Source organism: Octopus bimaculoides, chromosome Z, assembly GCF_046866305.1.
Source record: "Octopus bimaculoides isolate indiv1 chromosome Z, ASM4686630v1, whole genome shotgun sequence".
In the NCBI taxonomy this organism is placed as follows: domain Eukaryota; kingdom Metazoa; phylum Mollusca; class Cephalopoda; order Octopoda; family Octopodidae; genus Octopus; species Octopus bimaculoides.
This window is the reverse complement of record NC_142944.1, coordinates 27479740-27493119: the sequence shown is the minus strand read 5'-3', so window position 1 is coordinate 27493119 and position 13380 is coordinate 27479740. Positions and strand designations below refer to the sequence as shown.

General features: G+C 36.6%; 1 protein-coding gene across 1 annotated transcript in view; it reads left to right on the top strand.

Annotated features, from left to right (window-relative positions):
• The window catches only part of LOC106871429 (uncharacterized), a 61089-nt gene that overhangs the window by 11142 nt on the left and 36567 nt on the right, over window positions 1–13380 (top strand). The window contains exons 2-4 of the mRNA XM_089364996.1: window positions 909–1319; window positions 10266–10407; window positions 11560–11562. Of these exons, the coding sequence (XP_089221122.1) occupies window positions 1160–1319; window positions 10266–10407; window positions 11560–11562 (305 nt within the window). The 5' untranslated portion in view covers window positions 909–1159. The remainder of the gene's footprint in view (window positions 1–908; window positions 1320–10265; window positions 10408–11559; window positions 11563–13380) is intronic.

The following is a 13380-nucleotide window of genomic DNA, read 5'->3' as shown; positions in this document are numbered from 1 at the left end:
CCAACCCCTTTACAATCTGTGCTTGGTACAATTTATGATGGTGCCTACAATAAGAGTTTAACATGTCATTGACAAATCTGAAAGGTTCTCTTTGACCATATGGTGTTTCTACTCATTTGTCAGCCACTTTACAGAATATACTAGGTGGATTTTATCCTGCCACCTGTTGATTTTTATCCACATACTGATTTTTTTTTTCCAAGTTCAAATCCTACCCTGAAAATTTCTTTCACTTTTTTTCATATTATCAAATTTCTTAAATACTGAAAATCAAATACTAATCTTTACTTTTGTTTTTGCTTTCCCAGGTTCAAATCCAACTTTAACTAACGTACACATCTCTTGATTTTCCTTTTGTATAAACTTAAACATCTCTGATTTTAAATCCTATTGTGAGAGGAACAGATTGTTCATTTTTAGTCTTTTTTTTTTCTCAATGGGGTGTTTTCGTTATACTTGCAGTATTATTAAATAGTTGTCAACTTTACCTGTCATCTTTCATAATAAAGAAATATTTTCTAGTTAAGTACTTATTAGATGGATGCAGTTACTCTCCTTGCCAAAAAAAAAAAAAAAAAAAAAAATTGTGGATTTGCAGCTAAATTAGAAATTATTAATATTATTGTTCATAAGGTGGTGAGCTGGAAGAATAGTTAGCACACTGGGAAAAATGCTTAGAGGCATTTTTTCCATCTTTATGTACTGAGTTCAAATTCCACCAAGGTTGATTTTGCCTTTCATCCTTTTGGAGTCAATAAAATAAGTACCAATTAATCACTGGGGTTGTTGCAATTGAATTACACCCTTCCCTAAAATTGCTGGCCTTCTGACAAAATGTGAAACCAATATTATTGCTATCAATATTATTACAATAATTATTATAGTTATTTATTTATTTTTTTTTTCAGATTTCAAGAAAATTCAGTGATACCTACGTGACAGAGAATAGCAGTTTTGAGGCATATACTCATACACAAATACATACACACTCCTATATATATATATATAGCCAGTAACACTCCAGAGTACACACACACTCACACGCACACACACACGCATAAATGTATGTGTATAGACACACACACCCTCAGATATAAACATAAAGACACACAACCAATCTTTCACAGCTGCTATTCATCACTACAGTGGGGAGGACACCATGACAGAAGTTGCTGGAGTCACAGAGGCCATGGCAACAACACTGAGGGTAAATGAAAATGAAAGTGAGCTATCAGATGCTTCACTTGATGAGGACTGTGTTGCTAAGTGGGGTTTCAGGCTTGCTGAGTTGTATCGGCTTGCACTTTTGTTCTTTAAAGGTATGTTGGTGTTTCTTCTGTATATGTGTTTGTGTGTGTGTGAAAGAGATAGATTGAGAGAGTGTGTATCTATATACATATAGTTTATAGATCCAGTAGAAATAGAAAAATGTACTCCATCTAGTGAGAGTTAAATATCAATTTAATGCATAACTGAAAGAGCTACTAATAGTAACTCTAGTAGTATCATAAAAGCATGAAACTATTACTAGCTCTTTTGCTCGAGTATTAAATTGGAGTGGCTGTTTGGTAAGAAGCTTGCTTCTCAACCGCATGGTTCTGGGTTCTGTCCCATTGCGTGGCACCTTGGGCACATGTCTTCTATATAGCCTTGGGCTGACCAAAGCCTTGTGAATGGATTTGGAAACTGAAAGAAGCCTGTCGTGTATGTATGTGTGTGTGTGTATATATATATATATATATATATATATATATCAGGTTGAGTAAAAAGTAAGCAACGTTTTGAAAAATAATGAATTTGTATTGGATTTTTGCAGAGTTTTGAATTTTTTTAAACATTTTTTTGCAGTTGTCTGATAATACAATAGACTTGCCCAAATGCATCAATAAATTAACATTGATATGTTTTTTACTGTTATTATAATCATCTGAAATGGAATTGTCAATATTCGATATTTGAGCAATTTTGCAATTAAACGTCAAAAAAGGATGTAAAACAGCTGAAATTGCTTGCAATATCACCAAAACATTTGGTGAGGAAATGACCAGGGAGTGGTCAGCTTCAAAATGGGTTAAATGATTTCGCTGTGGAGATCTGAGCCTTGAAGATCATGTGTGTAGTGGACACACGTCTGTCATTGATGATGGTCAGTCAGTTAAAGTCTGTCATTGAGAAAGATCCACATAAAACCACTGAAGAACTGGCAAAGGAACTTCAAGTTAGCCAGAGAACTGCCTGCAACCATTTGCATGTGATCAGAAAATGTGCAGATCTGAAAATAGACCAATCCATTTCTCGTCTGGAAACAGACCAATCCATTTCTCAACTGTATTGTAACTTGCAATGAAAAGTGGATTCTGTACAATAATAAAAAACATTCTTCACAGTGGTTGGAACAAAACGAAGCATTGAAAACCTTTCCTAAACACGAGTTCTTCAAAAAGAAGTTTATGGTGACTGTTTGGTGACTGCTGCTGGACTCATCCACTATAACTTCTGAAAACCCGTTACTGCAGAAATATATTGCCAAGAAATTGCCAAAATGAACAAAAAACCGCTACTCCTCCATCCCAGACTAGTCAACAGAAGAGGGTCAATCATTCTTCACAATGCTTGACCACACATTTCACTAATGATGCTCCAGAAGTTGAGGGAACTTGGCTATGAAGTTCTTCCCAACCCAGCTTATTCCCCAGATCTCTCCCCTACCTACTACCACTTTTCCAAGCACCTTGATGGTTTCCTTCAAGGGGAGTTTAAAAAACCAAACCTATACTGAAAGTGTGTTCAAAGAGTTCATCAGCTTCAGAACTCCGTAAATTTTATGTTACCAGAATAAACAAACTTGTAACTCGTTGGCAAAAATGCAATGGTACTTACTTTGATGAATAAAATTTCTGCATTGTTGAAATATAGTGTGATGAATTTCATGTTTCAAAATGTTGCTTACTTTTTACTCAGCCTGATATATATAATATACATACATGTAACTATTTGTGTGTCTCCAAGGCTCAGGTCTCCACCGCGAAATCATTTAAACCATTTTGAAGCTGACCACTCACTGGTCATTTCCTCACCAAATGTTTTGGTGATATTGCATCAAACGACTGAAGCATGAAAAAGAATATATATATATATATATATATATATATGTATATATGTATATATGTATATATATATATATATATATATATAATTGTAATTGAAATTGAGAAATGGTTAGATAAAGTAACTAAGGTAGTAAGAGTGTGCAAAAGGATAGTTAAATTGAGGCTAGTTATAGACAACACAACAGCAGCAGTAATCTCCACATATGCCCTACAATGAGGATTGGCAAATGACCAGGGAAGCGTTTCTATGAGACCCTTCTGCAGGTTGCCACAATGGCAATCAGTAGTGTCTTTGTAACAGCTGCAACTTCAAGGGGCACGTTGGCGACAGTGGTGTAGCAATATTATTGTAAACCGCTTTGAAGGCAAAGTTGCCTTAGAGAAAATAAATTATAGAGGAATTAAACTGCTGTATCAGATTGTGATGGTCTGGAGAAAGCTGAAAGATAATTGATCCATAATGGAGATGCAGTTTGCTTCATATCCAGAAGAGGTACCACTGATGCACTCTTCTTAGGCAATTGTAGAAGAAATTCTTGGCTAAGAGTAAACAACTATTCTTGGCATTTGTTGAGTTGGAAAAAGCATTTTGTCAATGTAAAATGTTTAGTAATTTGATGATCACTAAAGAAACTTGGTCTGGATGAATGTCTTGTCAGGGCTGTACAAGCTATGTACAAAGGCGCAGTAAGTAAAGGTGAGAATCAACAAAGATTTCAGTAATGAATTAAGCATGACACTAGGAATCCATCAAGGCTCAATTCTCAGTCCTCACCATCATAATATTACAGGTTGTCGCAGAGATGTTTAAGTCTAGTTGTTCATTAGGAAATAATCTATGCTAAGTTGACGATCTGGTTCACATAACTGAATATATAGAGGAAAAATTCCAAGCATGAAGCTAAATCTGGAATCAAAAATCTTTAAAGTAAACTTAAAGACTAAGGTTTTAGTAAGTAGGGAAGAAGACAGATCCTGGTATTGTTAAGGAAACAATTCTGCTCAATGTGCAAGAAAGGAGTAGGTATAAGCTCTTTATGCTGTACTGAATGTAATTATGGACACATAAGAGAACATTAGCTTCATATGTGATATTGCACTACATACTATGACATTACTAGAAATAAATTCTGTTAAATGCTTTGATGGCTTACTAGTAGTAGTTATCTAGAAGATATAATTAGCCATTGGGAGATGATTTCTCTGAAGGTATAGTAGCCACGGGAAGAATGGTTTGGAAAAAGTTCAAGGTGCTATTGTTGCTGCTGGCACCAATGGTTCCCCCCCCCCTCCCTTTCAGAGATCAAAGGACAGATTATGTGACACTTATGTTAAAAGTGATACAGCATGGTAGGGAAATATAAGCAAGAGTTAGAAAGAAATGAAGCTAGCACACTGATGAATGTGCAATGACAGCATGCATGAATGCTAGTGTACATGTGGGCTAAGAGGAAGTAAAGGGAGTCAGGTGTAGTGTATAAGAGAAGCTGTATTGGCAGAGACATGTAATGCACTTGGAAGATAATTGCTGCATGCAAAAGTGCCACCAAACACTACATGTTACTAGTAGAAGCTGTAGAAGAGAGAAACTAAAAGAAGACTTGTGGTGAAGGCTGACCTAAAGGTGCTATTTCTCAAGGAAATAACAAAGATGTACTGACTGACAGTATGTAGGAAAATACATACTCACACAAGTGTAGTGTTTGAGAAGCTGTAATACGCACGAGTGTGTTTCTATGTATTTGTTCAGTATCAGACCTACTGTATATTGCCCCACTTCCATGACTCCCATCTCTTCATCATTCATAGCATGTTCTCTCCCAGGTCATCTCTATTGACACCTAACACTTTTTAAATCTTTATCTCACTATGCACCCTTACACCTCTAAAGATGTCATCTAGCCTTTCTTTCCCTTACTGCATCCATCCAGTGTTTCCTCTACCATTGCTCATCCTTTCCAGTGCTTCCACTCCTGCAGTGCTTTAACACTATTCACACTCTAGTCTTTTACTTCCTCCTACCTCTGTGGTATTCTCCTGTCTCTCTTTCCCTCATTCTCTCACTCAACTTACCCACTGACTCCATTTCTCTCATTGTCCATTCCTCAGTCTCTGCTTCCTCAACACTGCTTTTTACTTCTCTTCTGGCATGTCTACACAATCTCACCACATCTTTCCTCAGTGCTACTCAGGATTCTTCTCCACTGGAGTCTATTGCTCCTTTCCAGTCCTTTTCTCTCACCCCTTCTGCCCATATTTGCCCCTTATAATACTGGATAACCCTAGTCACCTCCTTTACGCAACCTACCTTATCAGCATTCAATACTTATTCCACCATTTCTTAATAAACAGTCACTTTTTCCTTGTTCCTTGTCTTACTTTACTGTCCCTCCACTTAGAATAATCACCCACTCTCTCTTCTATTCTCCCTCAGTTATAGGAGCCACTTTAGGTTCTTAGTCTTGCTAGTTATGAGGTAATCTTCAGTAGTGCTGGTGTGTGTGAATCCTCATCATCTTTTAACATCCATGTTCCAAGCTAGCATGAGTTAGATGGTTTGACAGGATTCAGCAAGTACAAGGATTGTATCAGTACTCCAATGTCTTCTTTGACATGATTTCTATGGCTGGATACTTTTCCTAATGTCAACCACTTACAGCTTTTCTCCTCGTTCCAGCACTAGTAAGATCATCATGCAGCTTGTGAGACTCAGCCCCTAAGACTGAGTGGAGCTACACTGAAGGAAAGCTACTTTATGCTCAAGGAAGAAAGGTTAAAGAATGAAAGGAAGAGCTACCTCAGAACAAATTTCTTGCTATAGAAGAAATACATTGCTTGGGTGGGAGTGACTGGGTAAGAACTGGTAAGTGAGGTAAGATAGTGGTGAAGAAGTGTCAGGATGAACCTTGAAGCTACAAAAAGTGAATAGGGGTAAGTGGAAACAGAACGGGGTGTGAAGGTAGGTAGCAGTTGTAAGAATATATGAAGAGTGTGTGAGATGGTTGGAGGTGGGGGTAAAATAATAAAGAACAAAGGTTGAAGAGTGGCTGGTCATATATACACGTAGGATATGGCTGTAGTGACTGGGTAGAGTTGAAGGGTGGAAGTAGTGAATAGGAAAGGGTGGAGGACTGATTGATGATAGGTGATGACTGGCATTATAGAAGAAGATGAAGAGTAGTGGAGTAGTATTAATAATATAGTAAGCAGGGGAAAGATGTGTGAGGGGGAGATATACAAGCATTAATTCATCTACAAGATGGATAGATGTGTGTGTATGAGTGAATGGGTAGGTAGGTAGACAGTTATGTTTGTATTTCTTCTTGTATTATTACATGTGTGTGTAATATATATATATATATATATATATATATATATATATATATACACACATCCAATGAGAAATAGATATCATTTAATCCACACTGTGTAAAGATATGGGCTACTAAAAGTTTCTTGCTTGGAAACATGGCCCAAGACAGGTTTTTATAACACCCTTTGTACCTCTGGAGACGCAGGGTGTGTTATAAGAAACTAATAGTAGTTTGTATCTTTATACTGCATACATTAAATAATACACACCTTGTCTCTGGAGACACAAGGTGTGTTATAACAACCCATGCCTACAGCCACATATCCAAGCAAGAAACTATTAGTAGCTCATATCGTTATACTGTGTACACTAAATATTTATCTTTCACTTTTTTGTAGATCTTACTTTAATGGAACAGCAAACTATATACACTTTATATTGTGCACATTAAATGAATATATTTATTTATTTATATGTTGTTAAGACTATGTCTGGTCATAGAATGACCAGTGGTTTCGCATCCACATAGGGCTTAACCCCCAAAGACAAATATAGCTCTTCATATCTGGGAGGCAGAAATCTGTTACAGTCATTTGGTCAGTAAGTCACTAAAGAATAAATACTTCAGTCAGCAAAGACGAGTTATTGCCCTTAGACCAGTTCATTTGGCCCAAAAGAGGGGGAACAAGGGATTTTTTTCCTGGGCTGCTTTAAGATCGTAAGGACTCTTTCAGGTCTAATCAGAAGCTGAGGTAGTCATTTATATGGCAGTGGTGATATCCAGACCTAATGACCATAACAATAGCAGCAACTGATCATCCAACAACAGTATTGGCAGCAGCGACAGCGGTAGAAACATCAGTACTAATGCCAACAGCACCAGCACTGCAGTCGAAGATGATGATCATGCCAACACCAGCAGCACCAGTGTGGCTACTAGCCCCACTACCAGTATTACCAATGATAGCACCCACATCATCATCAGCAACATTAGTGCCATGGCCAGGGATGACCACCACAATGACAACAGCCACAGCGATGTCGCTGGACCAACACCTTGCAATGATAACAGCACTGATGGCAGCTCCAGCAACACTGGCGGCAACAACGTCTCATCTCCAGGCGCAGAGTCAACTGAAGATGCACCAGTAATGTGAGCACAGCTAACACCCAAGCCTGGAAATAAATTAGGTCAGCAGGGACAGCCTTCAAGTGGCATCTGTACAACCAAAGGTCCTCTTTCAGGATTTCAGAAAGACAATTTGTCACATTTCTGGCCAGCTGTGTGTGGAACCTCAAAGATGAAGGGATCCCATATGATATCAAGTGGAGGAGGGTAGCTGGGATCCTACGTTAACAGGAGCAAATACTGCAAGTGTTGTATAGCTGAGTGAGCAAAGATACTCAAAGACTCCCAGAAACCTGGATCACTGAACACTCGCCAGGAAATTTATAGTCCTTGCATACATTTCAAATGCCACCTGCTGCAAGCATGGCATTCCCCATTCTCCGATTAGACCTGGAAGGGTCCTTATGACCTGAAAGTAACCCAGGGAAAGAAAAATCCCTTGTTCCTACTCTTTTGGCCCAGATGAACTAATCTAAGGGAGATAACCTGTCCTTGCTGACCCTGGAGTATTTATTCTTTGGTGACTTACTGACTACAATGGATTCCTGTCTCCCAGAGGTGAAGAGTTACATTTGTCTTTAGTTTTAGAGTTTAATGAGACTTTGTAGATGCAAAACCATTGGTCACTCTATGACCGGACATAGTCTTAACTACATATAAATACATTACTGCTCTGTGCTTTAGCGTAAGCTTCTTTGTTTTTGGATATATGATACATTGACAATATATATATATATATATATATATATATATATATATATATTGTTGGGTTGGCAAGAAAGTAATTTTGGATTTTTAGTGTGAAATAAGTCATTTATTTTTTCATACAAAGAATGAACTTTAATCAATTATATATTTTCCATTTTGTTTGATGATCTTTTGCCATCTTTCTGGCAATTTCATGATTCTGCACTCATAGAACTTCTGATCCTTATCAGCCAAAAACTGAAGCAAGTGTGATTTCAAGTCATCATCATTATTGAAAGTTTTACTATTCAAAGAATTTTGCAAACTTCAAAATAAATGGTAATCTGATGGTGCAAGGTCAGGGCTATATTGTAGATGTGACATCACTTCCCAGCCATGCTCCAATAATTTCAAAGATGTGTGTAGTCTAGCATTGTCATGGTGGAACACGATTCCTTTATGATTTGCTAATTCTGGCCTTTTTTGTTTGATTGCTTCCTCCAGTTTCATTAGTTGTTGACAGTAAACATCTGAATTGACTGTTTGGTTTCTTGGAAGCAACTTAAAGTACACAATACCTTTGTAATCCCACCAAATTGACACGATGACTGTCTTTTGATGCAATTCAGCTTTTGATGTGGTTTGTGCTGGTTTATTACGTTTGGACCATGATCGTTTTTGATTGATGTTATTGTAGACAATCCATTTTTCATCACCAGTGATGATTCATTTAAAAAAAAGGGTTTGTTTCATTGCTTTTGAGATGCATATTGATTCATTGTGTTAAGTGAATCTCTTTCAATTTATGCGGAACCCAAATATTGATCTTAATGAGTCCAAGACATTTTAAGTGATTTCCAATTGTTGTATATGATACATTTAACCTCTTTGCAATCTCTTGCACAGTTATATGACAATCAGGTTCAATTACGGCTTTGATTTGGTCATCATCAACTTCAGTAGGTCAAACAGGACGTTGGCCATCTTTGAGTGAAAAATCTCCAGAATGGAATTTTTAAAACCATTTCTGATGTGTGTTCTGTTAAGAAATCAACACCATAAGCTTCACATATCTCTTAGTGAGCCTCAGCAGCTCTCTTGCTTTTACAGAAAAAAAAAAAAAGAAGCAAAATATGGTGACAATGTTCGTTTTTGCATTCCCTGTTAAAATTGACACAAAACCTAACAGCTATAAACAAAATTACTTGCAATTTGTTTCCAAAGTAAGCTAAAAATACTGGCTATCAAATGTTAAAAGGAAAAAAAAAATCGTAACATCAACAAAAGTCATTCAAAACAATCATAACTCTATCTATTTGTGAAAACTGAAATTACATGCTTGCCAACCCAATATATACATGCTGGTGCCATGTTAAAAGCATCCAGTACACTCTGCAAAGTGGTTGGTGTTAGGAAGGGCATCCAGCTGTAGAAACCATTCCAAAACAGACAATTAAAGCCTTGGAAGCTCTCTAGCTGGCTACCACCTATCAAATTGCCAGCATGGAAAATAGACATTAAATGATGATGATGATTATTATATATAGTGAAAAGTGGTTAGAAATTTCTGTACAAATTGTGTTTTATCACCAAGAAATGGGTTAAAATGCACAATAACATTAAGAAAATTATTGTAATAAATTTAAACAACTTAAAGGGAAAAAACCAATTGTAATATTTCATCTATTCTGGTTGTGGATTTATCAAATGAAAATAGTTATAGTGATTGAAATATAAATGGTTGTGATTCTTGTAGTTGGACAGAGAACTTAGGTATCAGGTTCCAAGACAAAGAATGAACGGATAAGGTATGTGCACACACACACACACACACACACATAGATGATAGATAGAGAGAGAGAGAGAGAGAGAGTGTAATGAGTGATTAAATATCTATCTTTTGCCTGTATATTTCTGTCTGTGTTTATGTTCCATCTTTTCATCCATACACCTGTCCATCCCTCTCTTCTTTCCTCTATCTCCAACTATATATGTATTTCTCATCGGGAATCCTATTTCCCTTCAGATAAACAAGGCAAAGCTGTGCATCTCACTTACAAGGACAAACTCAAATTAGTTGCTTATACAAAACAGGCAGCACATGGGCGATGTGAAACCGAAGCCTTCCCTGATGTTGGATTTTTGGATGTTGTCGGGAGTGATCGAAGGTGAGTATTGATCAAAATATGGATGTGTGTGTAATATCTAAAGAAATGGATATATATAATTTACATATTAAATTTTGATTTGTGTTTATATAGTTATGTGTGTGTTTATAATTATATGTATGTATTTATAATTATATGCATATTTATTTATATATATATGTATCTATTAATATATATATATATCTTAATCTTAATATATAAATCTGAAATTGTGTGTTTGTGTGAAGCCTTTTTGAAAGTTTATAGAAATCCACATTTTCCACTTTTTCGTAAAAATTTTTACATCAATGGAATTTTTTCGATGTGAACTTTCCAGTGCAGTAATTAGATTTTTAAAATTCCGTTTACTTTGTGTGATTTAAGGGAGATTTGGCTGTTGTTTCTAGCAACTTTTATATTTCATCCCTTCTACCTGGAACGCCATTCTTACACACGCGCTCAACATAAAAATATAGAGAGTAAGAGTGGGAGAGGGAGAGAGAGAGAAAGTGATACATACAACGTCATAGATTAAACTTTCATCTCAGTATTCTTTACCTATTTTTCATAACATAGATACGTAAAAACACACACAACCACACATACATGACCTGTGACAACAACATACACATTGCTATCAATCTCTATTCATTTCTCCCCCTCTTCCTCTCTCGTTCTCTCAAACGTATGTGTATACGTTTGAGAGAGCGAGAGAGGAAGTAAACACAATCATTCACATCGTGGTATATTTACAAAACATTGATGGCATAACTACAGAGTTGTATCCCCCAACTTTGGAAGGTCATAACTTTCATAAAAATGAATATTTTTTAATGAAATTTTCTATGCATATATTATTTATTATGTAGATTCCAAATATACAAAAATTTTCGGTGAAAGTGTTTTGGAAGGGGGTGGGGTACAATATTCGGAAATTCCACTTAAATTCCTCTTAACTTCCAGGAAAATGAATATTTTTTCATTAAATTTTGTACAAATGTACCTTGATGTATGTACATTTCAAGCATGTAGGAATTTTGAAGGAAACAACTGCAGGTTATTTTTGAGAAGTGTTCCCCACTCTGTGGTGTTTCGGAGCAAGTCATCCATATTTGTTTCATTTTTCTCTATTATGTGCTTATGTGCATCCTTAGATTTCTAATGAAGTAATAGGCAGTGAAGAGAAGCAGTCATAAGAAAACTTTTAACTACCCCTATTCCTTTCTCTCCCCCTCTCTACCTCTTCCTCTCTCGCTCTCTCAAAAGCATACACGTGCAAGTACACAATCATTCAGTAAAATATAACTCATGTTCGTCAATGTTTTGTAAATTTACCATGATTTTCACTAGGGTGTTAGAGTTGGGGTTTTAGGGTCAGGGTAGGGTTTAGGATTAATGTTACGGTTAGGTTTTTTAGGGTCAGGGTTAGGGTTAGGGGTTAGTGTTAGGATTAGGATTAGGGTTGGGTAATCGTGTGGGTGTTAATCTGAAAAATTACAGATATGTGAAAAGTACCGACCCTGCCATCTATTATAACTTTTGTTTTGTTTAATATATACATAGATTATGCCTCCAAAGAAGAGAGTTTGCTGGGGAAAGACAGCAACCGGTTTAAAATGACAGCAACAGACTGCAGTAATGCACCACATTCCAGAAGCTATTTTGAACATAAGGCAAAATGGTGCATCAACATCTTCTGCCCAATCTGATAGAATTCTGGCAAAACTGTGTAGCAACAGATCGTCAGCAATTGCTTCATCAGAAATTGCTGTCCTAGCTCCTGCTAAAAGGGATTACCCTGCGATGTATAATCAGGGCAGCGCAAAAAGTTGTTTTGCACAAGCATTTCTATAGCCAATTACACGGATGAAATTTACGTATGCTTAATAATTTTACACAAAACAGCCTTCAGACTTTCCCTATTAATTTCATCGTCTTTTGAATTATGAACATATTTACATCATAAGGGTTTTTTCGTTGTATGGCTTTCTTTTTTAGTTGATTTTCAGCTAGCAAGACTTATCGTAGATGGCATAATAAGTCACACCCGGACAAGGTCGGGTTATACTGCTAGTATATATATAAATCTAAATAATATGGGTGACAAATTGAATATTAATTTAATATCAATTTAAAACTGGTGGCCTAGCAAATTAAAAAATCTGAAGATTCAGAAAAAATTATAAGAGAGATGACCACTAAGTGGACAACCCTTTCGCTAGAAGAAGACCAGCTATGGTCTGACCACTAAGAAGAATGTTCTCAAGAGTATTCAGCAAACACCAGAATGTAAGTGAGCAAGACAAATGAAAAGATAGAAAATATAAAGAATTAATCATAGACTGGTTTCGTTATTAACAAATTACTTACATAATTGTCTGTAACTCTTCAGTATGATCGTTCTTTACACTATAATTTGTAGAACTATACATGAGACGTCTGCATGAAATTGGACATGTATATAGTTCTACTAATTACATTGGGGTTATATTTCAAATGTCTTCGTTTTGGCACGCCAAATATCAGAAATAATTCTGCAGAAAATAATTCACTGCGGTGAATTTTGCCGGTTAGAGAACATAGTTGATTAATAGCATAGTTTCCACACCCAATGACTGGTATAGCAGCACCATAGTCAACTGCTACAAAGGTGTAGGTGACGCTTTAGACACAAATAATTACAGAGGCATCAAGCTGTTAGATCAGGTTATGAAAGTTACGGAGAGGGTCATAGCCCAACTAATTAGGGAGCGAATCAATTTAGATGAGATGCAGTTTGGGTTCGTGCCAGGTAAAAGCACTACTGATGCCATATTTCTAGTGAGACAGCTGCAGGAGAAATACCTAGCCAAGGATAAACCTCTGTACCTGGCCTTCGTTGACATGGAGAAAACCTTTGACAGGGTCTCCCGATCCCTTATCTGGTGGTCAATGAGGAAACTTGGGATAGAAGAATGGTTAGTGAGAGCTGTGCGAGCCATGTACAGAGATGCT